General features: G+C 63.2%; 3 protein-coding genes across 5 annotated transcripts; all 3 read right to left on the reverse strand.

The window, feature by feature from the left end:
• Positions 1-326: 326 nt before the first annotated feature.
• C1QTNF5 (C1q and TNF related 5) lies at positions 327-3,004 on the reverse strand. Of its 2 annotated transcripts, none has more exons than XM_030505304.1 (3): positions 2,925-3,004; positions 1,886-2,107; positions 327-1,350 (listed from the first exon to the last, which is right to left on the reverse strand). In XM_030505304.1, the coding sequence occupies exons 2-3, from the start codon at positions 2,097-2,099 to the stop codon at positions 833-835; spliced, it is 732 nt and encodes a 243-aa protein (XP_030361164.1). In that variant the 5' UTR covers positions 2,100-2,107; positions 2,925-3,004; the 3' UTR covers positions 327-832. The 2 variants fall into 2 exon arrangements, with proteins under 2 accessions (XP_030361164.1, XP_030361165.1); XM_030505305.1 differs by having other exon boundaries at positions 1,886-2,104; positions 2,925-2,995.
• A 1,183-nt stretch (positions 3,005-4,187) lies between these two features.
• On the reverse strand, positions 4,188-8,425 carry MFRP (membrane frizzled-related protein). The gene is made up of 13 exons (XM_030505306.2): positions 8,372-8,425; positions 8,179-8,290; positions 7,865-7,993; positions 7,420-7,575; positions 7,096-7,339; positions 6,886-7,016; positions 6,616-6,741; positions 6,398-6,474; positions 6,111-6,259; positions 5,816-5,946; positions 5,270-5,404; positions 5,042-5,169; positions 4,188-4,973 (listed from the first exon to the last, which is right to left on the reverse strand). Exons 1-13 carry the CDS (start codon positions 8,423-8,425, stop codon positions 4,749-4,751), a joined length of 1,797 nt encoding a protein of 598 aa, XP_030361166.1. The 3' UTR covers positions 4,188-4,748.
• An 839-nt stretch (positions 8,426-9,264) lies between these two features.
• USP2 (ubiquitin specific peptidase 2) lies at positions 9,265-25,246 on the reverse strand. Of its 2 annotated transcripts, XM_030505307.1 has the most exons (13): positions 24,349-25,246; positions 20,216-20,961; positions 13,002-13,052; positions 12,593-12,716; positions 12,224-12,335; positions 12,033-12,143; positions 11,837-11,901; positions 11,640-11,743; positions 11,480-11,560; positions 11,276-11,354; positions 11,066-11,173; positions 10,810-10,930; positions 9,265-10,691 (listed from the first exon to the last, which is right to left on the reverse strand). In XM_030505307.1, exons 2-13 carry the CDS (start codon positions 20,918-20,920, stop codon positions 10,604-10,606), a joined length of 1,749 nt encoding a protein of 582 aa, XP_030361167.1. In that variant the 5' UTR covers positions 20,921-20,961; positions 24,349-25,246; the 3' UTR covers positions 9,265-10,603. The 2 variants fall into 2 exon arrangements, with proteins under 2 accessions (XP_030361167.1, XP_030361168.1); XM_030505308.1 differs by lacking the exons at positions 20,216-20,961; positions 24,349-25,246 and adding an exon at positions 15,499-15,885.
• Between the last annotated feature and the right edge of the window lie 197 nt (positions 25,247-25,443).

Raw genomic sequence — 25,443 nt, forward strand, 5'->3', positions numbered from 1 at the left:
CCACAGGGACCCATTTTGGGCAGGAATGAGGAAGCTCTTCATTCCCTTGCTAAAAATAGGGACCTTTCTCAGCGGCGGGTCACCGCGTTCACACTGGAGCGCGGCGCGGGCAGGGGGGCAGGCAGGAAGGGGGGCCCCGTCCCAGGCACCTCCCGCGGCGCTGGGGCGGCCGGTCCCCGCGGCATGTCCCCGCTTAGGGGCGCCGGTACCTCCATCTAGCGGCTCCCGCTGGCTCTGCCGCTGCGGGCGGCAGCCCAGCACCGTCCCCTCCGGTCTCCCGTCGCGGCATCCCGCTGGCAGGACCCGGCACACGCGTGGACAAGGAGCCCTTTATCGAGGAGCCCTTTATTGGAGGTGGAGGAGGAAGAGGAGGCGGAGGGCAGGGAGCCGGGGTGATGGGCAGGGTAGCTTTCAGCCCTGGGTACGCCAGGACCCGGGCAGCCCGGGCTGGCTCTGCGTGTGGGGAGAAGCTGGCAGCACCAGGGCATCGTGCCCGTGCCGACACGGCTGCGCTGCATGTCGAGGCGGCTATGGCGAGTTACATACAACAGCCAGGTTACTGCGGCTCTCCGGCGCGGGTGTCCTGCCCCAGAGCCGGGTGCCTGCGGTAATACTTAGCTCTTACACAGCGCTGCTAAAGGGATGCTCCCCGCAACACCCGCGGTGGCAGAGGGGCTGTATCCCTGCCCTGTGCTGGGCAGCTGCAGCGGAGCAGGGCAGGGGTCCCGCGGTCCCGGTTCCCATGCGGCCGGACCCCGGCATTGCCCTCCCCAGGGCACCGGTGGCTGGGAAGGGGCAGGTACCCAGGTCCTGGCCGCAGTCGAGGGCAGGCTCAGGCAAAAACAGCGGAGTTTTGCCAATAGGAGTAGACGAGGAAGCCGGTGAAGGTGCTGTCCGTCTTGACGCTGGCGTAGAAGCCGATGTAGTCCCCAACACCAACCTGCACCCACACCTCATCCTCAGGCTCCAGGCGGACTAAGGCACCCCCAGAGAGTGAGGTGGGCTTGGGCCAGTTCCCGTAGTACTGGAAGAAGGAGGCGATGGACTGGCCGTTCTTCATGATATCAAACTGGAGGCTGGCGCGGTAGACAGTGGCATGGACGGCGAAGTAGTAGAGTCCGGGCACCTCGCAGGTGAACTTGCCCGTGGCGGGGTCGTAGTGGCCCTGCTCGTTGATGAGCACCACGTCGAAGCGGATGGGCTGGTCCGCCAGCGGAGGGCTGCGTGACTCAGAGCGCTTGGCGCTGAAGGCTGAGCGAGGGGCCACTGCGCATTCGCCCTGCGCCCCCTTCTCGCCGTGCATCCCATCCATGCCGGGGCTGCCCACGTCCCCGCGGGGACCAGGCACTCCTGGGGTGGGCAGGAGGGGGACAGGGTTACCTCTAAGCCACCAGCCCTCTGCTCAATCCCAGCCCCACCACAGTTCCAAGCATCCCATAGGATGCGGGTGGTGAATACCCGCCATGGGCTCTGCCTGGGGAAGCAGCACAAGCGGGGAGGGATAGGTGTGTGTGATAAGCTAGCACAGTGACAACAGAGTTGGAGAAACCCCCACAGGCCGGAAGAAACCCCAGGGATGGGAGAAAGCCCAGGGCAGGGATGATGCAGCTGTATTCTGGGGACAGCTTGGCTGGCCCTCCTACGGTGGAGGGTGGAAGAGAGGGATGGCAGTAGGGATGGGGAGGAATGCAGCTTTGTTAGCGACACGGACCTGCTGCCTGTTGCAGGCACCACAGGCAGGACCAGAGGGGCAGTGGTGGCAGGATTTGCTCTCAGTTTGATAAAGCGGGGCTGTGCCCGCATCACCTCACCCCTGGCATGAAGGCATTCCCCATAGGCAGTGCAGAGCAGGTCCCCATAGCAGCCATCAAGTCTCCTTTCTTACCAGGAGGGCCCATCTCGCCCTTCTCCCCTGGCATCCCCATCGCCCCGTCCCGGCCATCTCGTCCGTCTCTGCCTGGCAGACCCTGGCCCCCGTGCAGGCCCGGGGTCCCCGGGATGCCTGGCTGCCCTGAGCACAGCCCAGGGATCTTGTTGTCTTCAATCTGCAAGGAGCTGGAGATGAGCCCCAGGAGGAAGGGGAGGAAGAGCGGCTTCATCTTGTCTGCTGTGGAAGGGGGCAGAGGAGGGTAATGGCTCTGGGGACCTGCGAAACAGGCTCGCAGGGAGTGGGTGCAGGGGATCGATGGGGGTTTATTCCTCCCTTCTTTCCCTTTTGCCTTTTTGACTGCTCTCCACAGCTGCCTGCACCTGCCACAGCATCCCCATCCATCAGCAGCACCACCGCATCATCCTGCACCATACACTGGTGTATCCCACCATCGGAGTGCCTGAGCCAGGAGGCACGTGCAAGAGGCAGCAGCTCCTTGCGTGTGGCCGGGGGCTCCATGGGGTGGGAGCTGCCCCATGCCCAGCTATGGGTGTACGTGGGGGTGCCGGCAGGGCACTGTTGGGGTGTCATCCGCAGCACAGCGGGTGAGCCGCCGTGCCTGGGGTGCGGTTGTTCCATCCGGGCGGTGTGTTGTGGGGCGGCAGCTCTCCACCGGGAGCTCGGGGCTGCCGCCCGGCCCAGCCCTTGGCAGCATCCCTGCTGCCGGCGGCTCGCTGCACGCCTGCCCGGCTCCCTGGGGCACGACTCGGGCTGCAGCATCCCCGGACCACCCCGCTGCCGGGACCACCCTGCTGCCCCCAGCCCTTCCCACAGCGGCGCAGCGAGAGCGGAGCCCTACGGCCGGCGCTGGCCCTCTCCCCGTGGCCTTCCCCGGGGAAAGCTGCTCTCTTCCCCCTCCTGGACGCGACGGCTGCAACAAAGAGGAAAAGGAGGAGAAAAGTGTCTTTCCTCCGCCCCGGCGCTGGAGCCAGGACCCCGGCGAGTCCCGGCCTTCCCTGGCGCGGAGCGGGCAGAGCTGCGTAGCCCCACTCACTGCGATCCCACGGCTCCTGCCCCGGTGCCTCGCTGCTCTCCGGCGTGGAAGGGCTGCGGCTCTTCCTGACCACTTCGCTCTGACGAAGGCCCTAGGAAAGGCAGCCTCTCCACCCCCCCTCCTCCTCCTCCTCCTCACGTCTCTCCTCCCAAACTCCAAAGGAAATCAAGGGCCTTGGGAGCCAAAAGCTACAAGACAAGGGGAAAAGAAAAATAATCCCATGGTGTCAGGAGTGCTGGAAGCAGGGGGAAGGGAGAGTGGGACAAACAGCCTGGCAAAGGGAGAGGAGGCATGGGCTGCAAACCACCTCAGCTGAACGCGTCCGAGCAGCAGGACGGAGGGAAGGGAAATGAGAGAAAACAGGCAGCAGAGTGATGGTGGAGCAGGAGAAAGGCCAAGGGAGGGAAACCCAGCAAAGGCAGGCAGGGATGAAGCAGCAGAAGAAAGACTGAGTTTTCGGGGCATGCAGGTCCCCCAGGCTGTCCCTCTTAGCAGGGGGATGTCAGGATGCACACAGGCTGCAGTGCCAGCACTGGGAGCACCTATGGGAGCTGCAGGAGCCAGCCGGGGGGTGCCAGTATAAAGCAAGGGGGCAGTGAGTGGGGCTGAGCAGGCAGGGATGTGCCAGGCAGCAGCAGCACCGCGGCCATGCCAGGAAGCAGGAGTAGCCCTAGGGGACCGCGGAGCACGAGGCGAAGCTTTCGAAGGCATTCCCAGCCTGCCTTTAACTCGTTCCAGCACTGAGTGCGTCCAAGGGACACCATCCGGCTCCAGCGGTGGGGAAGTCCTATGGCAGGGGGGAGTCCCCATGCCCTGCAGCCGCGGCCGGCAGAGCCTTCCTGCCTGCATGCCCAGCGCCAGGCTGGTGCTGGCAGGGAGCCGCATGGCTCCTCCCTCCCGAGGTGTGAAGGGACTGTTGTTTTTGGCCAGCGTGGCGCTGGTTTGTGGCCACGGGGTGTTGCCAGGCTTGTGGCCATCAGGGTGGCCTGAAGCCAGTACAACCAGCTCAGACAAGCAGGGACACAGCCCTTGCTGGGGCAGGATGCCCTCCCTGCTCCATGGGGCCACCAGCCTGACCCCCTCTGAGACCCATTCATCAGAGGGCACAGCCAGGAAGCAGGCAGTCTCCCCTGTGCCACTCCATTCCGGCTTAGACCCCCCACACCAGCCCTGGCTTCCCTCCCTTGGCCCGTGCCTCAGGTTCCCCTAGAATCTGGCAGGATCCACACGCAGACCCTTCCCAAATGAGGCACCTCTTCCATTGGGTTTGTCAGCTGCTCACGCTGTTTATTCTGCTAGCTTTGGGGCTGCGGGACGCGGGCAGTGCTGGGCTCTTCTTCTGCCTGCAGCCCATTTGGGGAGCATTAAACCCTTCCCCTGCTAGGCTAGCAGCTGCCTGAAGGCTGTGGGAAAGAGGCCGTGCATAGCCTGGAGAGGCTGAAAGAGAGAAGTGGGCTGGGAACCGTGCACAACCCCAACATGGGGTTGGCTGAGGATGGGGAGGCAGCACCCAACTCTCTTGCCACCGTCCTGCTGCTCGGCTGGGGAACTTTGCATGGTGCCCCCATGCTCCAGCCTGTGGGCACAGCCCCTCCAGCACAAGCCTTTCCCTGTAGCAAGGCTGGGAAGGGGTACTTGCTCTCTATGGCATCATTGAACTGAGCTGGCTCTGAGCAAAGGCGCTGACCCCAGGCCAGGCGAGAAGCCAGGCGATGGAGTACACCCCATTGTATTTGCAGGAGGAGGAGAATGAGAGGGACATTTGGGGCAGGGCAGCGGCTCTGGGCAGGCTGCTTCAGCCCCTGCTTGCCTTCTCTTGCCGGGTCAGGGCTGGAAGCACTCTATGGGGTCATTGGAGTCGGGCAGGATGTTGCAGTTGATGGGCCAGAGGATGCCGAGGAGGCCGAGGGACTGCTGGCACCGCAGCTCGGCAGCCAGGCACACGGCTCGGCAGGGCTGCAGGACACCCCCATCCGGGGTGCACTTGGGCACGAAGAGGCTGCAGATGAGGAGCCGGAGGTGCTGGTAGCAGGCGAGCTCCATCAGTGTCTGCAAGAGAGCAGTGGTCAGCGCGGCATGCCACGGCGTGGTGCGGGCACACACCCTGGGAAGCTCACCTGATAGTCCTGGAGCACCTCGGCGGCTCCCTGCTGGTCTGGGATGGCCAGCCAGATGTTGGGAAAGGAGGTGGCGTTGTAACCCAGCCCCAGGCACATCTCCACTTCCACAGGCTCACAGACAGACCCTGCCACAGGGCGCTTCTTAGAGCAGCAGTGATGCCCACCAAGCATCATGGTGCTGCCAGCACATCTCCTAGGGGCAATAGGACTAGGGGTGGCACTCACCAAAGGCCGGGTAGGAGACCCCAGTGCAGTTCAGCTCATCGGTGCCATCGGGGCAGTCGTGCCAACCATCACATACAGATTCCAGTGCCCGGCACTCGCCATTCCCACAGGAGAACTCTGTGGGGCTGCAGGTCTCTGTAAGAGCAGCATGGGCATAGAGCAGGCTGGCCATGGCTAGGACTCAACCTGTTCCCATGCTGACCACCCCTGCCTTCACCCTTCTTCATCACTAGACAATAGGTGATCATTGCTGGCCCAGCTTAGGGGGATCCCAAATTCCCTGCATTATCTGGGGGCAGCCCTCAGGTGATGGATCGTGATGTGTGCAGGCGAGCCCTTCCCCATTCCAATGGCTAGGATCAATAAGGTAATTCAGGTGAAGTGACCCCCAGGGTTCTGTAGCCCAAATTCCTGCTCCAAGCAGGGTCAGCTATGGCATGAGAACAGCTTTTTTCCAGGGCTTTAGCCAGTCTGGGTTTGAAGACCCCAAAGAACAGTGACTGCATAGCCCCTCTGAGCATCCTGTGCCCCTGCTTGGCTACCTACTCTCTGTGGCATTGCGGGCTTGGTAGGTGGCGAAGAACCCATCGTCTGCTACTCCCTCGTCTGCCACAAAGAGGACGGTCATGACATGGCGTGAGGAGGTCAGGATGGGTGGCAGCTGGTGGCCACAGAACCTGCCAAGGTGGTGGGGTGAGAGATGGGGTCAGGGTGGGCAGCACCTCCCAAACCGTGTCCTCCAGTTGCTTCTCCTCGCCAGTGCTTCAGTCGCCCCATCTAAGCCCCAGGAGCCCAGTGCACCCAGGCTGGTGCAGCAGGGCGGAGATACCATGGTCTGTACCTGCCCATGAGGCTGGCAGCCCCTGTGCCGGCGCTGTCGTGCACCTCCACGAAGTCGAAGCTGCAGTCCTCATGCGTCTCCAGGCTGAAGTTGTGGAAGTGCAGGTCGATGACGTGCCCCACGGGCACCGAGATCTGCCAGAGGCACAGCTGCAGGGCAGGGGGCAGCCGTGACACCCATGAAGCCAGGCAGGGGCACCCCAAGCTCTCCCCAGTGGGAGGTTGCCTTCCTCCCTGCCCACCCTCACCCTGCTCCCACCTCCATCCCATCGGCATCCCTTCTCTCACCTGCTGGTGCGGGTATGGCTGGGGATGGCTTGGGGTGGAGAAGTGCCCCTCCAAGGCAGTTAGTGGCCCCCCGCACTCTGGAGGGACACACACACATGCATCTTTACCCCCTGCCCGTCTCCCTTCACTCTATGTCCTCACTGCCCTGCCTCCCGCCGCCCATCACCGTGCCCTCTGGCTGGGTGCTGCAGGGGCTGTGGGCAGGGGTAAACGCTGACCGTTGTGTCTGAGGCTGCAGTTGGCCTCATCGCTCTTGTCTGTGCAGTCGTGGAAGCCATCGCAGATGAACCCCAAGTGAAGGCACAGCCCCTCGTCACACAAGTGCTCATCCCAGGCACAGGTCTCTGGCAGAGACAGCCAGGCTGGTGGTGGCGTCCCACTGGGCACCCTCCCATGCCCCAGTGCCATGGGCATCACGAGAGACCCCCCAGTGCTACCCACTGCCTGCAGTGAGGAGTCCTAGTGATGCCCAGGGAGGGGGTACTCACTCTCATTGGGGGCCACAGCACGGTAACGGGCACTGAAGCCTGGGGCACCCACACTGCTGTCGGAGACGAAGGTGACACGCAGCTGGTTGGAGTTGGTGTTGAAGGTCGGGGGCGCCACGTTGCCACAAAACCTGGGGGCACAACAAGGGGTGACACTGCTCACCCCCTCCCCACTGCGCTGCCGTGCTCCCCGGCTGCCAGGTGCCCTACCTGCTCGGACCCCCCCGAGCTGGGGCAGGGTCCGTGCTGCCGGCACCCTGCTCTTCATAGAGCTCCACACGGTCAAAGAGGCAGGAGGCAGTGCCCTCCACACTGAATGTCTCCATCTTCAGCTGGATGGCGAGGCCGGGGCTCACCTCGATGCGCCAGATGCAGAGTGCATCAGGGGGGTACGGGCTGGGGTAGTTGGGAGAGCTGAAGGAGCCCTCGGGGCCCCGCAGGGTCCCACCGCAGGCTGCATGGGGCAACAGTGTGGGTATGAAACAGCGCTGCGGGGCACCGCTGTCCCGGCACACCGCCCCACATGGCTCTTACCCGGTGCTGCGGTGCCGGCGGTGCGCAGCCAGCTCTGGGTTGGGGTGGCAGCAGTTTGGGGGGCCTGGGGGTCCCTTCGGGTGGGTGCTGCGGTGGTGGCGGCGGCTCCATGGGCGGGCAGGGCTGTGGCGCTGGGTGGCTGCGGGGATGTCAGCTCTGTGACCGGGGAAGAGCAGGCACAGCTCAGCCCCAGCAGGGAGAAGCGGCTGCAGTGCAGGGAAGGGGTTTAGGAAGCCCACCCCGTGTCCTGCGGTCCCACACGTGTGCAGGTCCCACACAGCGACCTTGCTACACCCCAGGGAGGTGGAGATCCCGCTTGCGTGGTGGCACTCTCCCCATGGGAGGGCTGTATAGAATGGATGCCCTCTCCGTGCTCCTTTTCCCCTCTGAGCTGGTTCGGTGCCCCCCACCCCACGGTCACAGCCCTCCCGGCTCGGGCACTCACGGTGGATAACGATGCCCAGCAGGAGGGCGATGAGGAAGATGAGGACTGCGCTCATCAGAGCCACGCAGAGCCAGGTGAACTTGAAGTCGGCACGGAACCGCCAGCCTGCCTGCCCCCAGAGCTGCTGGCCTGTGGGAAGGCAAGGAAGGAGGGCAGAGCAGCAGCGCTGCCAGCAGCCCCAAGCTGCCACCTTCCTGCACGGCTGGGCACATCCCCAGGGTGATAATGGGTCCCTAAGCATCCCCAAAGCCCTGGTGCTTGCCCACCACCCTGCTCCCCAACTTATTCCTGTGTACAAACCCCCAGGCTGGTACCGAGGCCGTCCCGCGGTGATGTGGGGCTGGTCCCATCCTCATCCAGTGGGCACTCAGCCCTTGGTGCTGGCCGGGGCTCCTCGCCCTCAAAGACAGGGTTGCAGAACTCGGTCTGCAGGAGAGTGAGCACGGATGGCACCGTGTGGAGCACGCTGCAGGGACCGCCCAATGGCACCCACCCCCCCAGCCCTACCTTGCAGTGGTCCAGAGCCTCTGGGAAAAGCACGATTTCGGTGAAGTCCTTCATGGCAGCAGGTGATTCCCAGCGCAGCTTGGCTAAAAGCCTCCCCAGCACACTCTGCCCCACAGCACAGCCCCCTGCTCCTCCCCAGCTGCCCCCATTGGCCCTGGGGTGGTGTGGGACCCCCGTTCCACTGAGGTAGAGGCGGTGGCAGTGCCAGCTGTGCCTACATGTGCTGCCCCAGCACCGCACCCCTTGGAACCCCAAAAGCCATTCCCACTGTGCAGCGAGTGTGGGAAGCACAGCCCCAGTCCCCTCGGCAGGCCCCTTGCCCTGTTAATCCAGCTCAGCTGAGGATGCCGAGGTCAGGCTCTGGCACAGAGAACCAGCGTCTTAAAGGGGAATGTGTGCTAGCACCCACTCTGCTGGGAGCCCATCCGGCTGGGGACGCTGCTTTTGGGTGCACGGAGGCAGCGTTGGTTTGGGCATCAGTGCAGGGTGGCGCTGAAGGGGCTGTGTTGGGGCCATTTATCCCTCCTTCCCTTGTGCCTCCCCAGCACTGGATGCCTGATCCCTGCCACCTGCATTCCCACTGCCCCTTAATGCCCTGGTGCCCGTCTCCATCCCTAAGCAGGGGAGAAAGGGACCATTGTTCAGGGGCTTTGGGGGAAAAGCATGGGCACTGGGGAGCTCCCCAGGGCTGGAGCAGGAGGAAAGGCTCCCTCTGCCCCTGCGGGTGGCTGGAGGAGAGGGACTGCTGCCTGCATCCATTGCTCCAGGCACGCCGTGGGGCACGGATGCCTTTGGAGCTGTGCACTGGCAGGCTCTGGCGGTGGTTTCCCTCCGGCTGCTGGAGCCACAGCCCTTCATCTGCCCGCCCAGAGACAAGCACGGGTACACAGCACTGTTCAAGCTAAAATTTATTCCTGCACGAGTCTCCCTTGTATGAGACACTTCCCTCCCATCTTGCTTACACAGTAAACAAGCCACCTGCCAAGCAGCAACGCTGCCCCAGTCCGGTACCTGCCGCGGGCAGCCCCTCCATCCTGCCTGCCCTCCCCTCCATCCCAGCCCCACTGGGATGCCCCGGGCTGGGTGGGATGCTCATGGCACCAGAGTGCTCAGTGTGTGCCCGCAGCGCCAGTGAGGGCAAAGTAGAATGGGTTGCTGGGTTGGATGTAGCTGCCTTGCGGGCTGGGGCTGGGATTGTGCTGGGTCAGGCCCGTCTCTCCTCCAGCTGCACCTCAGGCAAGGCAGGATGGGGAGGAGAATAAATTAAAGGCTTAAAAGGCCACTGGCGTTTGCTAGCTGGAGGACAGAGCAGCAGGGCAGGAGGGGACGCGCATCCCCGGGCACCCAGGGGGGCTCCTGATTGCAGGGACAAGAAAGCCCCAATTGCAGATGGTCCCGGAAAGCCACTGTCCTTCCCTCCCTCTCCTCCACAGGACGGATGTTCCTGTGCAACCCCAATGGCCTCCCGCTCCCCCAAAGGGTTTAAGGCACCGTCGTATGAGGATGCAGGTAAAAACCTACCTGAAGCATCCCCCGGCACAAGTCCCTGGAGAGCCAGGAAGCAGCGGGGTGCTCCAGGTTGAGCGAAGTCCACTATAAATACATAGAAATTCCACAAAACGTTTTCCTCCTTCCTGTCCGTGAGTCTTGCTTTTGAGGAGTGTGCATGGGGCAGCTGGTGGGGACATGCTGCCTGAGATGGGACGGAGGCCACTGAAGGGCTTGGGTCCTTTGCCAAGAGGTTCGGAAGTGCTGGGAGGAGGCCGGGAGCAGTTCACAAATCCTCTGGGATGGCCAAGCAGAATGGGAGTGCCGAAGAGGCCAGGAGGGATGCGGGAGGCTCTCCTGAGTCCCCAGCTGTGGGTGCTCCCCCAAGGGGAGCAGAGGTCCTGGCTGAGTCAATGGGGCCGGCAGCCCCATGCCCGCAATGTCCCTTGCTCAGTATCTTTATTACACACCAACCAAAAAGAAAAGAAGAAAGAAACTAAAACGTACCCCAAGGTAAAAAACAAATGCCAGCGACCAGAAGGTGCCTGAGCTGCCTGGGCCCTGCCCTGCCGCCGCTGCCTTCCTCAGGTTGGAGCTGGGGTGTTCCTTGCTCGGGGTCTGCTCCTTGCCTGCCTTCAGCCTCCCACTGCAGCCACCTCGGGGTCCCTCCTCTTCACCTCCTCCTGCACTTGTGGGGCCGGTTGTGAGGGGTGTCGCAGGGGGTCCCCAGGGAGGCAGGGCTGGCTACATGCGGGAGGACGGGCTGGCCAGTTCGTAGAAGAGCAGGTAGGCATCGCTGCTGCGGATGTGGCTGGATGACATCGGGGTAACACTGCGGATACGGGGAGATGCGCTGTGAGCGATGGGGACAACGCACCGGGATGCCCTGGGCAGGGGGTCCCTGCGTGCCCTGACCCCACAGCCACCCCTTGTCCCATGCTCAGCCTCACCGTGAGTCATTGAAACTGTGCCACTCGCTGGAGATGGGGCTCTTGCAATAGGCAGTGTAGTGTCCCCCCATGGTGGTGCCCGAGTGGTTGGAGACGGCATAGAGGTTGTAAACGGCGTGGTCTGTGGGGAGCAAAGGGGATGCTCAGCCGTGCCGGCTGCTGCCCTGCTGCCCCCCGGCATGCCAGTACAGAGCTGGGGCCAGGAGGGACCGGCATCCATGGGTCTGCCCCCCAGCTCTGCCACAGAGGCACTCACTGCAGCTCTGCGAGGCGAACTCCCGGAGGTCCAGGTCCTTCAGCTGGAAGTTGATGAAGGTTGTGAGCTTGCTGGTTCGTATTCTGGCCTCTGAGAAGCGCTTCAGGTCTGGGGATCAGGTCAAGGAGGCAAGAGATAAAGGGGAGCCTGTGAGGAAGTGCCTGCCCCCCACCCAGCACCCCTGGCCCCATCCCTTTGCCTAAAGGATACGGAGCACCAGGATCTTGGGGAACTTCTGGATGCTGAATTTCTTTGTGCACCTTGTCCTGGCTTTGCAGCGACAACACGTCTGTGGGAGACAAAGAGCATGAGAAGGAGGGTGAAGGCAGAGGCCAGCCCCATGGGGCTCTGGCAACGCAGGCATGGAGAGAAAGGGGTCCAGCCTGCACCAAGGCAAGCCCATCTGCCCCATACCGGTTTCTCATCCCCATCCAGCACATCCTCTTTGGTGAAGAGCCGTAGGCAGTCCATGAGGGTCACCTCCCCGTAGCTTTTCTGTGGGAGAATAGTGTGGGTTAGGGATAGGGTGTGCAGGGCAGGGCGCTGGGGGTTAGGGATTGAGAGGAGCCCTGACCTTGGGGATGGGCAGGGATAGGTCCCAGAAGGGATCGAAGGCTGTGGAGCAGTAGCCGCACTCGCTGCACGTCAGTGAACTCTTCAGCTGCCCAACGAAGAGGTCTGGTGGGACAAAGATGGGACAAAGCCGGGTGAGACCCCACGTTTCCAGCCCTTCTCCCAGCCCTGCCCTCCTTTCCCCACAGCCCTGCTCACCGCTGATGCGGCTGTCCTCCCTCTCCTGGTACCTCCTCCACATCTGGCGGCTCTTCTCATCATCACTGCAGGAGATGGGGAGACACAGCGGTACTGAGCGTAGCCTGGGGGATGCCAGCCCCCGTGACAAGCCCAGAGGGACCCATGTGGTCACCCTCCGCGGGTCGACCCTGCCTCTGCCCCAGCCAGCACTTACGGGAGGTGGTCCAGGGTGTCCGTGCTTGCCCGTGGCCGCACCAGCACACGGTTCACCTCGCTGTGCAGTCCATCAAGGAGGAACCGCAGGAACTCCTGTGCGTCCTGCTGGCTGCAAGACACAGGGCACAGCCAGTGAGCAGTGGCAGGAGCTCAGCTCCCCCCTGCCGCTGCCACCCCGACACCCCTTACTTGTAGCCGACAAAGCGGGGGGCATATCTCTGGATCTGGATCTTGAACTCGGAGGGGCTCACGCTCTCGTTGGGGGACGAGGTCCAGAGCAGCTGAAGCAGCTTTGCAAACTCTGTGTGCAGAGAGGCAGGTCTTCAGCGCAGCCCGCTCTGGTGGCACGGCATTGCCGTGCCCTCCAGGGGGGAGCTCAGCACCCCGCTTTGCTGATGGGACCCGATCCTCCCGCTGGCTGGGCACCCACAGCTCAGCGCCAGCCCCAGCGAGGCTGAGAAGAAGAGGTTGGCCCCACCAACCTCTGGCTGGGGGGCTCCCCAGGACACGGGGAGCAAGGACATGGTGCAGGGTGCGGAACCAGGGGCTGGTGGTTACCTGACATGAGCGCGGTGCGCATGCGGCTGTTGTTGTTGAGGTCCCGCAGGTACTGGTTCTGCAGGCAGTAATCCCGCAGCTCCTTGGTGTTGCTCAGGCACTGCAGGATGGAGTTCATGAAGCACTGGGGGAGGCAGAAGAGAAAACCATGGCAACGGGAGGCAGAGGGAGGCAGGCGGTGGAAGGGGGACACGCGGGGCGGGTGGGCAGAGGATAGGGACGAAGCAGTGCAGAGCACGGGAACCTCTTCCTCAGATAGCTCCATCGGGACTGGGGCGCAGGGAGCCACTGGGGCGAGAGTGGGGGTGCTGGGGGGCAGGGTGAAGGGACAGGGCTCCCCACTGCCCCACAGATGTGCCAGCATGGTATGAGCTGGGGGCCCCGGCTGGATGCCTGGGTGAGCACTCACCGTATTGCCCAGGTTTCGCAGGCCAGTCAGCCCCTGCACCACCTTGGAGCTCTGCAGAGAGAAGGAATGGGGCTGAGACAGTGTCCAACACAGGCTGCCCATGCCTGTGGGCAGCACAGCGGGGCCACGGTGCCATGGGGCAGACCCTCGAGTGCAAGCAGAGCCCTATCTCCCTATGGGCATCACAGCAGCACCACAGCTGCTCTCTGCTCTGGATGCACACAGGACCATAGCCAAGGACGCAGTGGGAAGCTGTGGCTGGCCTGCCCCATCCTGCTTGCCCGGCTGCTGCTGCTTGGCTCCCTGGCCCAGGACAATGTGCAGTGTTCAAAGTTCTCCCTGCCTGGTGACACTGCTGCCCCATGCCCTGGGCTACAGGCCAGACCAACCACGGCTCCTGCCTCCCCTTGCCAGCCCTGTGCCCTGGGAAGCTGCGGGGTGGAAGCACCACGGCTGCAAGAGGTGCACAGTGCCCCACTGCTGCTGCCTTGTCCACGCTGGGTGTCCCCCCCCCTGCACAAGCACACCCAGACCGTGGCATGGGATAAAGTCCACTTGGGAAAGTGCAAGCCCAGCCCTGCAGCAGTGAGCCCAGGAATGGGGCTGTGTGCCCAGCACTGCCCTCCCAACCACCCGCTGGCCAGTGCTATGGGACAATTCCAGGTCCACAGGTATTCCCTAAGCCGGGGAGGCCCACACAGGCACAGACACAGGCAGCTGGGTGATGGGGCCGGGAGGAAGACCACTCTTTGCTGGAGAGACCGAGAGCACAGAGGGGCCACAGGGTTGCCTGTGTCCTAGCATGGGGTTGGTGGGATGGAGCAGGGATCCTGCTCCCGGCCCTGCACAAAGGGTAGCGGTGGGATGAGCTCCCCGGCACTGTGCCCAGAGCAGGGTGATGGGACAATGAGGCTTGCGGGGTCACACTGCTGATCCTGCTCCCTCAGATGACCAGGTTTTAAGGATCCTCAGGCACCACCCCCCCAGCGTGAGGAGCGGGAGGAGAGGAGGGGAGGGGGCCCAGCAGCTCCGAAATAGCAGCATCTGGTGTGTGTGTGGGAGGTGCTGAGCACCCAGCCCTGACAGCAGCCCAAAATAACCCAGATCCACTTACACGTGCTCCTTAGCGACGGCGCAGGCATCACCCACCACAGCACCAGCGGCGACTCGGCCACCCTGTGTGGGTGCACATGGCATGGCCGGACCGACCGGGTACCCCGAGTGCCATGCGGGTGCCCCCCAGTGCCCAGTGTATGGGGGTGTCCCCAGATACAGAGCTCAGTGCTGGCGGGTGGCTGTGCAGAAGTGCCAGGCAAACCCATCGCTTATCCCTGTGCAGGGAGCCACAGGCCATGGGGCAGGCTCAGTGGGCTGTGGTGGGTCACACCAGAGCTGCAGGCAGCAGGAGACGTGGGTCTGTGTCCTAACAGCCTGCATCCCTCTAAGGGGCTGACCCTTGCTGCTCACATCCCCGTGCCTATGGGAGGCAAGGTCACTGTGCCAGGGGGGTAGCTGCATCTCCTGGGAGCTGCCCCAGTGTGCACCGGCCATCCCAAACAGGACTGCTCATCCAGTTGCCCTGGTTGGGCATCTCCCTGCAGGTGCCCAAAGGGATCAGAGTGTCCCACCAATGCGGGTGCAAACCTCCCCATAGACATGGCCTTCACCCACTGCCTGGCCAGGCCAAGAGCTAGGATGCCCTCCCAGAGCCTGGAGCACCGCAGGCCCAGGTGCCCCCATCCCATGGCACAAGCCTGTGTGCACCGAGGTCTTATCTCCCCCCCCGGTTTTCCCTCCCCTGGTGACTCAACTCCAGCTAATCCCCCTCGCCCGTCCAGGGCTTTATCTAGGACACGGCAGTGCTCAGAGGCGGCGAAGGAGAGCTGGCTCACGCGGTGGCGGCTGGGGAGTCCCTGAGGCTGCACTGCAGGAGGGGGACAAGGGACAGGGGATGGGGACAAGGGATAAGACCTGGACTGTGCTGTCCCAGCCGGGTCCACATGCCAAGGGCCTGTTTGGGGCAGCAGGAGAGCTAGAGCAGGCAGACTTACATAAGTGCCCAGATCTGCCCTCCCTGCCCCTTGCCTCTGCCATCCCTGCAGCAGGAGATCTGCCCTGGCGCTGCTGCTCTGGGGACAGCCAAGCTCAGCACGGTGGCACTGCCAAGGGGCTAGCGTGGCCAGCAGCCCCTTCCTTGCAATGGGCAGGCTGGGGCACGGGAACCTGGCCAAGGTCACCACAAGGGCAGGGCTGGGAGGGTGACCCAGGCGTCCTGACACGTGCGTTCCCCTGCTCCTTGCCCCTCCAGCAGGACACCGGGGCACCCTGACCCCATGGCGAGCCAGGATGGGCACCCACCCCCAGGCACCCCATCCTCCAGCGAAGGGGATGCTATGGGGTACCCCACGCTCCCCAGTGAGGGCAGGGGCCACCCCCTCCCCATACCCCCTCCTGTCCCCCCCGCAAGCCGGAGGGCAGGCAGCCGCAGAGCTCGTACCTTGGTCTTGTTGAGGACGAGCCCGACGAAGGTAGAGACCAGCAGGGACCCTGGCATGGAGGTGCGGGGCCGCAGGTCCTTGTGAAGGTCGGGGAGCGCGGGGGGCTCCTCGGGCAGCGTCACCGTGTACGAGTCCCTCATGATGGCCCTCTCGGGCACGGCAAGACGGCGAGGGCCAGCGGTGGGTATAGGGGGATGCCGGGGGTGGGGGGTGCCGGGTGGGCACCTTTTGCTTGTGGCCGAGCTACCACCCGGGACACAGGGTCAGGCGCCCGGCTCCAGCGGAGCGCCGCTGTGCTGGGGTTGTGCAGCGCCGGCGCCGGTGCCGGCTCTGGGGCTGACGGCACCTGAGCGGCTCTGACATCAAATGGGTGGAGAAGCGGCAGCGGCTCGGTGACGGCCGGCCCCCGCCGCACCGCGTGGTACAGCCGAGCCGACAGCCAAGGGGGCCCGCGAAGGGCGGCTGTGCCCGTGGGACACGCTCCCGGTACCATGGGAAGCTCTGGGGAGGATGCTGTCAGCACCCCACTGCATCCCCAGTACCCCCTCAATCAGCTCTCGGCAGCGCTGCTCCCCACGCACTAGTGTCCGTCTCCCAACACTAGCATCACAAGGGCAATAGGGCAAGGAGGCAGCGGGAGGAGAGCCTCCGGCTCCCCCGTGCTTCCAGCGCTGATGGGGCTGGCTTCCCGGCCCCGGGCACGCTGTGCTGCCGGCACGGTGCTGGCCTGAGAGCTGGGCAGGCACTTGGCAGAGCGGGTCTGCCCTAGCCAGGAGTCACTCGCTAGAACTCGGTCAAACTGGGACGCTCGCGCAGCATGTGGGTGCATGGGGTGCCCACAGAGGGGCTAAGGGCTGTCTGAGAGGGGCTCCCAGACATGTGCCTTCCTTGCACTGCCGTGCTGGGCTCCCATTTTGGGGGAGCTGAACAGCAGCAGGCAGCGCATGCCCCTCTCTTTGGAGGATGCATTGACACTGAGCTCAGAGGGTATTTCAGAGCCTTGCTTCCTCTGCTGGGGAAAAACTCCCCCCAGATCCCGTGTGAAGCAAAGACCCCATCGGGTGCCTCCCCTGTGAGCACTGGGGAAACTGAGGCAGGGAGCAGGCAGCGCCCAGCCTCTTCTCCTGCAGCAGATGAGGAAGCTGGCAGGGAGCCCAGCTATCCCGTGTCCCAGTCCTGCGTCTCCCTCTGCTTCTCCCCTCTGACCGCAGCAGGGTGAGCAACAGAGGCTTGCGACCGCTGTGTGTGCCCAGGTGTCCTACCCGCCTGCTCAGGGAAATTTCCATGGGCAGCGGAGGCAGGGAGAGCGCTGCTGCTGCTCCCAGCAGAGCCAGAGCCTCCAGCATCACTGTCCGGGCTGGAGGCACTGAGCAGAACCTGCTTTCCCCCCATGCCACCCCAATACACCCCCAGCCAGAGCCAGTGGCTGCTGCCTGAATCCCAATTGCTGCAGATGCAGCCTCCCCTTGTCCGCAGCGCAAGCTCGGCACAGCCAGTGGAGGGGCTGATGGTGGGGGGGGGGGGACGGACTATTTTTGGCACCAGCAAAAATATCTGAGGAGGCATCTTGCAGCGTTATTCATCTGCAGGGCCAGGGCTTTTTGCATCACAACAGGATGCTTGTCGTAATCCCTGCTTGCGTGCGCGCGCATGTGTATATATATACACCCCGCGGTGTGTACACCGTACACACACGGGGACACGACGTTCATATGGGGCTGTGCACCCCACCAGCCTCACGAATGCTGCGTGGCTCTCACTGCCCTTCCATGTCACATCCTGGGCCCCAGGACCATGGCACAGCTCCCCAGTGTGTGAACTGCTGTACCAGGGCTGCCCGCACCAGCAAGGGATCCCACCACCCTGCCCTGCATCCCGGTGGGTAGCCTGGGCGCAGGATTTGTCCTGATGCACAGTCTGCCCCCAGCTCTGTGCAGGGTGCTGGTACAGCACTCTCCCTGGGGATGCGCCGTGCTGGCAGAGCTGGTTCCATGGCTAAAGGGGTGGCCTTCAGCCACATCCCTCACCGAACCTTGTGCCCTGGTGACATCGGGCACCCTGGACCACAGACCAAGCTCCACGCAGGCTCTCAGGGCAAGGCTGGAGCAGGATTGAGAAGGGGGGACCCGGTGGGCTGGCATCCCTCAGAGCCAGCTCCTTGCCCTCATCTGTCCCCTCTGCAGTGGTGACCTTCTGCCATGGGCAGAGGTTGCCACGGACCTGGTTGGCACCACACAAGCAGGCAGGGCCGGCACTGGCTGCAGGCCAGAGATGTCAGCTGCTCAGGATGGGGCTGCGGAGAGCTGCCGGCACTTTTGTGGGTGGCTCTGGCCTTCTGACCCTATGTTCACCCAGGGTGGTTAATGGGGCGGCACAGCTCTGGTCCTGCCCCCCCCCACCAGCCTGCCCTTCCCGGGAGCCAGTGTGGCATGGAGCCAGCAGGCGCAGCCACTCACTGCAGCTGCACACACCTCCCTTTGCCCTGCGGGATGGTAAACTGAGGCACAGAGCGATGGTGTGGGTAGGGACCAATGTGGGCACCCTCGCCTCCTGCTCTGGGTGGTGGTTCATGTGGTGCAGAGGCAGGAGGTGGCTGGGGAAGAAGGGATGGGAAGAGGCACTGAGCCAGCCCCACCATGCCCTGGCTCTGGCGGGTGCTGCTGGCACTGCCCGTAGGGCTGGGTAATGGGGCAGAACCGATGGCAGTGCCGGGACTGCAACATGCGCTTGTTTCCGGCGCCTGGCACGACCTCAGGCGCCCAACTCTGTTTTACGATGGGTACATTTGCTTCCTGGCTTGGGAAACGGAGGGAAAAACCCCACAGGAGTGGAAAATAGCCCATCAAAGCACTAAGGAAACCTAAGCCAATGTCACTGATCCATCGTCCCCGCCTGCCCTAGCGCCCTGTGCTGCCGAACCCTGCTCACCCTCACCACCATCAGCCCTGGCTGGAAAGCCCCTGTCTGCGTTTGCATACAGAGCACAAAGTGTAGTTTGGGAGTAGCTGCCCCATGGGGCACCCACATTGCAGCAGTGTGTGGGCACCCGGTGCTGGGGGCCCCAGCCCAAGCAGTGGTGGTGAGGGCTTCAGTGTGTGCCATGGCTGGCGGCAGCTTCTGGGTCCCCCCTTGGTGCCCCCCACCAGGGCCTGTTGTGGGAGGCAGGAATTCCCTTCAACAGCACCATTCCTCCGCCCTCACCCATCCCTCCGACCTGCTCCTGCATCCTGGGGTTGGGGACCAGGGACCAGGCAGGTTGGGCACGGGGGGTCTCGCAGCAGGGCAGGGTACTGATGGCACCCTGCATGTGGTGCAGCAGGCACTGGGGAACCCCTTCCACTGCCCTGGGGGCTCAGATGGGTGCTTAAAACCCAGGTGAGCGCCAGGGAGAGGGAAGAGAGGGGCCAGCCCTGCCAGGAAAGGGACAGGCAGCTTCATAGGGACAGCGGGGAGACCTTTCCTGCTGAGCCCCATGAAATAAGGATAGAATCTGCCAGCCCTTGTCCTCCTGGTTTGGCTGGTGATGGTGGGACAGAGCTGCAGGTCAGACCCTGCGCCAGGGCAGACTGGCCTCCTCCATGGGTGAATGAAGGCTGACTGGAAAGAGAGCGGGAGACAGCGCGTGCAGAGCCTGACAGGATCTTGGAAGCAAACCTGAGTGGAAAATTACCAGGCTGCTCCCCTCTGCGCCCGAGCCGGGCTGCGTCTGTGATGCCAGCTCCTGGCCTGGGCTGAGGCCCTGGGGATGGTGCAGCACCAATTGATACCTGGGGCACCGAGTGCCTGCCACCGCGTGTGATGCTGAGCAGAGCAGCCGCTGCCATGGAGAAACTGCTGCTTCCCTGGCTGCCACGGCCCATGCTAGGGGCAGAGGCACAGCATGGCAGCAAGAGGCCATTCCAGTGATCAGGCATCACCGGGTATCAGTGCAAAACCTGACCAGCAGCTGGGCACCGAGTCATTGTGCCAAAGCACCAGCCAAACCAGCCTTCCCAGCTGGGTGTTCCAGCAAGGCGAGCGCCCAGCCCCACCATGTCACCCTCTCTAGCTGGGGTGAAGCAGCACGAAACCCATTTGGACTGGGATGGAGAAGAGGAAGGGGTGTGGGCAAGGTCAGCTCTGTGGGGACACCCTGCATGCACAGGTTGTGATTTTGCCTTCATGTGTCACCACCTGCTGTCACACTCACATGCAGAAAGGCGCAGCTCCTGACAGCACATAGAATCATAGATGGTTTGGGCTGGAAGGGACCTTAAGATCATCCAATTCCAACCCCCTGCCATGGGCAGGGACACCTCACACCAGACCATGTCACCCAAGGCTCCATCAACCTGGCCTTGAACACTGCCAGGGATGGAGCATTCACCACTTCTTTGGGCAACCTGTGCCTGTGCCTCAGCACCCTCACAGTGAAGAACGTCTTCCTTATATCTAACAAGGGCACCCTTAGCTGCAAGGCACCCATGGCGCAGGCAGCGATGAGCACAGCCCCTCAGAGGACACCATCCTGCCCGCACACGGCTGTGTCAGCAGCTCTAGCCCAGGACTGCTGTGACAGCAAGGACGGCGCTGAGGGGCAGCAGCAGCAGCAACAGAGGCACGGAGCAACGCACCAAGACTCCCAGGGAGATCCCATGAGATGTCCCGGGCTCCCTGTCTCAGCACAAGCAGGCGTGGGTGACATTCCCCACCACATCCCCATCAGGAACCACTTACCACGGTGTTCCGTGGGGACACGTCGCAGTACCCATCATCACTCCTCTCGCAGGACTGAGTGGTGCCGCGGGTGCCTGAGGGTGGCAGGGTCTGTGAGGGGCTGAGGGGGCCCATGGGGAAGCTGCTGGGGCCGTTCTTCCTCCCGTAGCTCTCCACGTAGTTGCGGACGTAGTCGGAGCGCGCAGCAGCCTGGTAGAGACCTTGCAGGGCGCTGAGTTCTTGCTGTCCCTGCGCGCTGGTGTTTGCATAGGCACTGTCCGAGGCGTGCAGCCCAGAGAACTCCCGTGCCAGGTCTGAGTGGCTGATGGATTTGCGACGGCTGAGAGATGCTGGGGGGGGCAGGTAGCCTGGGGGACTGCTGGGGGCTCCCGTGAAGGCGTAGCAGGCACCCCCGTTCAGCCCAGCGCCCGGTGGCCGGGGCTGGGTGCGGATGTACGTGGAGCTCAGACGGATGCTGGAGTCGGGGTACAGGGGCAGCCGGTTGCTGTCATAGCCGCTGGTTGGGGACAGCCCCATATGGTGGTAGCGGGGGGAGGGCAGGTAGCTGCTTTTGAAGCCGATTTTGTCACTGCCTGCGTAGGATGTGGACAAGGTGGATCCATAGGAGGTGTAGGAGCTGTAGCCGCTGGGCACCTTGCTGTAGGTGGTCTCAGCATAGCGGGATGAGTCAACGTACCGCTTCAGGGTGGAGGAGAGCTGGGACATGATGGAGGCTGGCGTTCTGCAGGCTCTCCTGGTGTCATTGACTGCAAGAGAAGAGCTCAGGGGTCAGCTCCCATGGGCCATGGGCAGCCAATGGGGCACCCAGCACCCAGTAGCTCACTGGCTCCTGCCTCGCATGGAGACCATGGGGCAGGCAGCAATGGGATCCCAGCGGATGAAGGGCGCAGGGGGGGCTGTGGGGTGCAGTGTGGCCATGACTTCTAGAGACCTTGGTGCAGCAGGGCCCATCTGGCACTGCCACCCATGTGCCTTCAGGCACCTTGTACCACAGAAAGGAGCCGCAGGCAGTGCGTGAAGACCTTGGTGCAACCACAACCACCCATGGACCATGGTTTGGGTACAGCCGGGGATCCCCGCATTGCAGTGCCCAGCCAACCAAGCAGCCTGCCCCGTCTCCCTGCCCTGCTGGCCTCCCATCAGTAATTCAAGCTGATGTAAGTCCATATGAGGTGGCTACTGTGCCCCCACCAGCCGGGCAGAGCCAGCTTGTAGGGGTGGCTGACACCCCAGCACTCAGTCCCCACAGGGAGCTGGTGGCTTCTGCCCCATGGCACCCACATGGGGCAGGAATATAGAGGGGACAGAGTCAGAAGCACCCAGAGCACACGCGGAGCCAGCCCGGAGCTGGGACAGGGCAGCGCGGCAGCCAGCAGCCCTCAGTGCCTGCAAACACTATCTGGATCTGCAGGGAGGTTTGCTCTCAGCACCCATGCTGGCAGGTTCATGGCTGGTCCCCTACCTGCCCAGGGTCGCAGGACCCCAGCCGAGCTCCTCGGTCCCTGTGTTGCTGGTGCTCAGCTCCCTGGGAGCCTGGCGTCCCTTCCCTGGCAGGACAGTGGCTCATGTGGCTCCGAGAGTCTCCAGTCACCCAGGAGATGACCCTGATTCAAAGGCTTTTCCCAGCCCAGCAAGGGCGGGCTCTGGCCCGGCTCCAAGCCAGGAGGTGATGGAGACGGTGCCTGGCCCAGCCCTCGCACAGCCCTGGCAGCATACAGGGCGCATCCAGTTTTGGGGGTGGGATCCTCTTACTGGATCCTCAGTAAGAGGAGCCACTGCAGCATCACTCCCTGCCTGACCCTGGGGGGACCCAGGCTCCTGCTCAGAGCCCAGGCATGCCACCCACAGTGGGACCCCCTGCCCCAGGGGAGCCAGCAGCACCCCTCTATGGGAGCCACCCTGAGCCCCCTTGGCTCCACAGCCCCTAGGCTGGTGGGTATCAGCTCCACAGACACCCCTTGCCCATCTAAACCCTGGTGTGGAAATGCCCCAGGACTGCTTTTAGGAGGTGGTGTCAAAAGCACCATCCAGCCGCCTCCTGGAGAACAGCCCAGCTTTCTGGCCAGTCAGCTGCATCCCGGCTACTGTTGTTATTGCCCAGGGAACAACCATCCCACAGCGGAGAGGAAACTATTTACGAGCAAGAGCAAGGTGGAGCCAACAGACCTGTTTGGGAATGGAGGCTGAGGGGTGAATAATCTCCTTCCAGGCAAGGACTCCACCAAACACCCAGCTCTTCCAGGCCAGGCTGCGGCCACCCTCGCCAGCACTGGGAGGACCCAGGAGTGGTTCTGCCAGCCAGGGTTTGAGATGCACAATGGGGACCCCAGACAAGGCACTGGCACCCCCTATGGATGGGAGTCAGAGCTTCAGAGCCCCTCGGCTTCCAGGGAGCACACGCTTGGCTCTGTTCCTTACTAGGACACAAAGCAGCCTGGCACAGGGACCCTCTCTAGGCTGCCCCTGCTCCTTGCCCCCTAGCCAGCAGAGATGATCAGCGCCAGGACAGCCCCATGCCATTGCCCCATGCCACCACTGGCAGCAGCAGCATCTCTTCCCTGCTCCCAGGAGAGCCACCAGCTTGGGAGCAGGAGGGCATCAAGGCAGCTTCTTTCTGGCATTAGGACAGGTCTCCATAGGGCAGCATGTGCCCTGGGGATGTGGGCTAGCTGATGGAGGGATGCGGGGCCTGGGAAGGGGAACCTGCCCCGGACACAGCAGCTAACCCATTGGCATTGAGGGAAGAGAGGTCTTACCATGGAGAAGTGCCGCATCTGCTAGGACTGCCTGCGCTGCGGAGTCCCCACGTCACATCAGAGCAGACCCCAGGGCTGTGGGGCAGAGGAGCATGCCAGGAGCCAGAGGAGCTCACGGGGTGTGAGAACACACAGGTTCCTCCCATCGCTTCCTGGCCTGCCCGGCCCCTCCCTGCCCATAATAGAGCTGAGCTTTCCTGCTGCTTGGTGAAGCCCTGGGGCTGGCATGGCTGAGTCAGGCCTCCTGCACCCTCATCATCCTCCTGGGGTGTCAGGGGAAGCTGATGCACAGGAATGTCCGGTCTGCCTTCACGTGGCCAGCGCCAGGGACCCAGGGTACCACGGGGCTCCTTGTGCTGCTGGATATGCTTCCAATGGGAAGCTCAGCCCAAAACCGGGAGGCAAGAGGAGCAGAGACCCTGCTCCTTCTCCAGCCACTGTCCCGGTGGTAGCTGTCCCCCTCGGTGGCCGTGGAGCCCCAGGGCAGGCTCAGCTTACACAGCACTGCCTCCATCCAAGGTGTTACGGCACAGCTGCTCCTCGCTTACGCAGGCTTGGAGCTGTGTCCCCTATCCCTTGAGACACAATGTCCCAGCCTGGAGGTGACATGAGAGCTCCCAGCCCTATGCAAAAGGGAGGCAGAGGGGGTCCCTGTGTGAAGCATATTGCCTGCCCCAGCCTGGCTGTGGTTTGGGATGTAGGGGCTCCGTGTTCACCTGAGAGTGCTGGAAGAGTAGGACAGCCAGAGCGGAATATGGCAAGGGATCCCTCTGGGGATCTGCGTTTCCCTCTAGGAAGGGTGGCCCCAAGCAGCCCTAGGGGGGAATGTGCTGCAGTGTTTGCTCCCTGCATGGAGCCCAAGGCACCAAGGGGTGATAGAAAACCAGCACCCAACGAGACCTGCCCAAGGTCACGCGTGCAGCTTCAGCCCGCCTGGCCACCGGGCCTGAGAACCCTGGAAGCTCGCACCACGATGCTGATGAGGAGTCATCACTCTGGACCCGCTCTGTGCTGCTGACACATACCCACCTGGCTGCGGAACCTGCTACTCACCGCTCCGGGGTCATCCCCCAGGCAATAAAACCCTAAACTCACAGGGAAACTTGACGTAAAGACCCAGGGCATGTGTTCTTGCTCTGAGGTCTGCGGGTGGGAAGAAAGAATGGACCCCGGGGAGGCTCTGCCCATGCTGAGGGACAAGGATGGTGTCGGGGAGATGGTTTTGGATCATTCTGGCAGAGAGCTGCCAGGTTTTCGCGCCTGGGCTCTATGGAGATGTACAGACCTCAAACCTCTCCCAGATGGTGTTACACAGCCAAAAGGCTGAGTCTTTGATGCCAGTGCCCCCCGTGTCCCCATGGCACCCCCTCCACTCACCTGCGTGTGGGTCGGTGGTGCTGGCGGCTGGTGGCTGGTCAGGGGCACGAGGCCGGCGTGGCGGGAGGCAGGCGGCTGGTCATGGGGCTGAGCGAGGGGACCCGATCCTGCCTCCTCGGGGCATCTCCCTTGGGGCGGGATGAGAGTGAGTGATGCAGAGGGGCCGGCAGCACCCCAACCCTTAGCAGGGGACCGGTCACCCCGCGGCTCAGCTCCTGCACCCTGCACCGAGAGGACACAATGGCTGGAGAGGGCCGAGCCAGAGGGCTGTGGAGCCACATAAAAACACCACGGCAGAAATTCACAGCTCAGGTTACCGGCTAGATAAATATAGTGTCTTTATCTGACCTCACAGGGCGCTGAAATGCTCCTCTTGCATTCCAGCATCGGGGAGGCTTAAAGGGGACGTGAACCCGAGAGGGCTGGTGCCCCACAGCAACGGGGTGCTGGAGGGGGAAGGCGGCAGAGGTAAGGGGGACTGTTGTGGGAATGAAGAAGGATGTCTGAGGGACATCCTTGGGGATGGGGACAGTATGGGGAGGGGAGAGATTTAGGGAGGGAGATGGAGGTCCGGGCAGGAAAGGGTGGATGGAGAGTTAAGAGAGGGAGCAGGGTGGGACACAACTTGGTGTGGGGGTCAAGAAGGCAGAAAGAGGTGGTGCCCATGGCTCCCAATAAGGAGCATCAAGGAGGTCTGGGTTTTTGGGGCAAGCCATAGGGAGAAGAGTCCCCTAAGCCCGCAGCAAAGGCAGGCACGGGGCAGACGGTGTGGCGGTGATGCATGGGAGCACCCATTCCTCATAGCTCCATGGGGACAGCGGGACACCCACCCAGCACCGCTCCCCGACGCCTGACCCACCCAGGGTGCTGTGGCCTCACGGTGCCGGCACCCGAGCGGCTGTGACTCAGTGAGCACCTGCTGAGGCTAATTAGGAGGGGTGTAATTAAGGCGGCATTTTTGTCCCTCCTGCCTGGCTCCAGCCCTTAAACAGGGAGGGATGCGTCTGGGCGTCACTTTGGGAGGCTGCTACAGGGTCAGCAGTGGTGTCAGTGGGTAGTGGCAGGGCCCCGCTCCCAAACATGAGGGTGAACACA

Source organism: Strigops habroptila, chromosome 17 (assembly GCF_004027225.2).
Source record: "Strigops habroptila isolate Jane chromosome 17, bStrHab1.2.pri, whole genome shotgun sequence".
Taxonomy (NCBI): Eukaryota; Metazoa; Chordata; class Aves; order Psittaciformes; family Psittacidae; genus Strigops; species Strigops habroptila.

Coding starts and splice junctions, on each gene's coding strand:
- C1QTNF5 (XM_030505304.1), bottom strand. CDS start 2,099: ATGAAGCCGCTCTTCCTCCCCTTCCTCCTGGGGCTCATCTCCAGCTCC. Junction 1,351..1,885: donor GGGCGAGATGGGCCCTCCTG/GTAAGAAAGGAG, acceptor TGCCCACCCCAG/GAGTGCCTGGTCCCCGCGGG.
- MFRP (XM_030505306.2), bottom strand. CDS start 8,425: ATGAAGGACTTCACCGAAATCGTGCTTTTCCCAGAGGCTCTGGACCAC. Junction 7,576..7,864: donor GCTGGGCATCGTTATCCACC/GTGAGTGCCCGA, acceptor CCCCGGTCACAG/AGCTGACATCCCCGCAGCCA. Junction 5,170..5,269: donor GGTCTCCTACCCGGCCTTTG/GTGAGTGCCACC, acceptor GCCCTGTGGCAG/GGTCTGTCTGTGAGCCTGTG.
- USP2 (XM_030505307.1), bottom strand. CDS start 20,920: ATGTCCCAGCTCTCCTCCACCCTGAAGCGGTACGTTGACTCATCCCGC. Junction 11,355..11,479: donor TGGATGGGGATGAGAAACCG/GTATGGGGCAGA, acceptor TGTCTCCCACAG/ACGTGTTGTCGCTGCAAAGC. Junction 11,174..11,275: donor CCCCAAGATCCTGGTGCTCC/GTATCCTTTAGG, acceptor CCTGATCCCCAG/ACCTGAAGCGCTTCTCAGAG.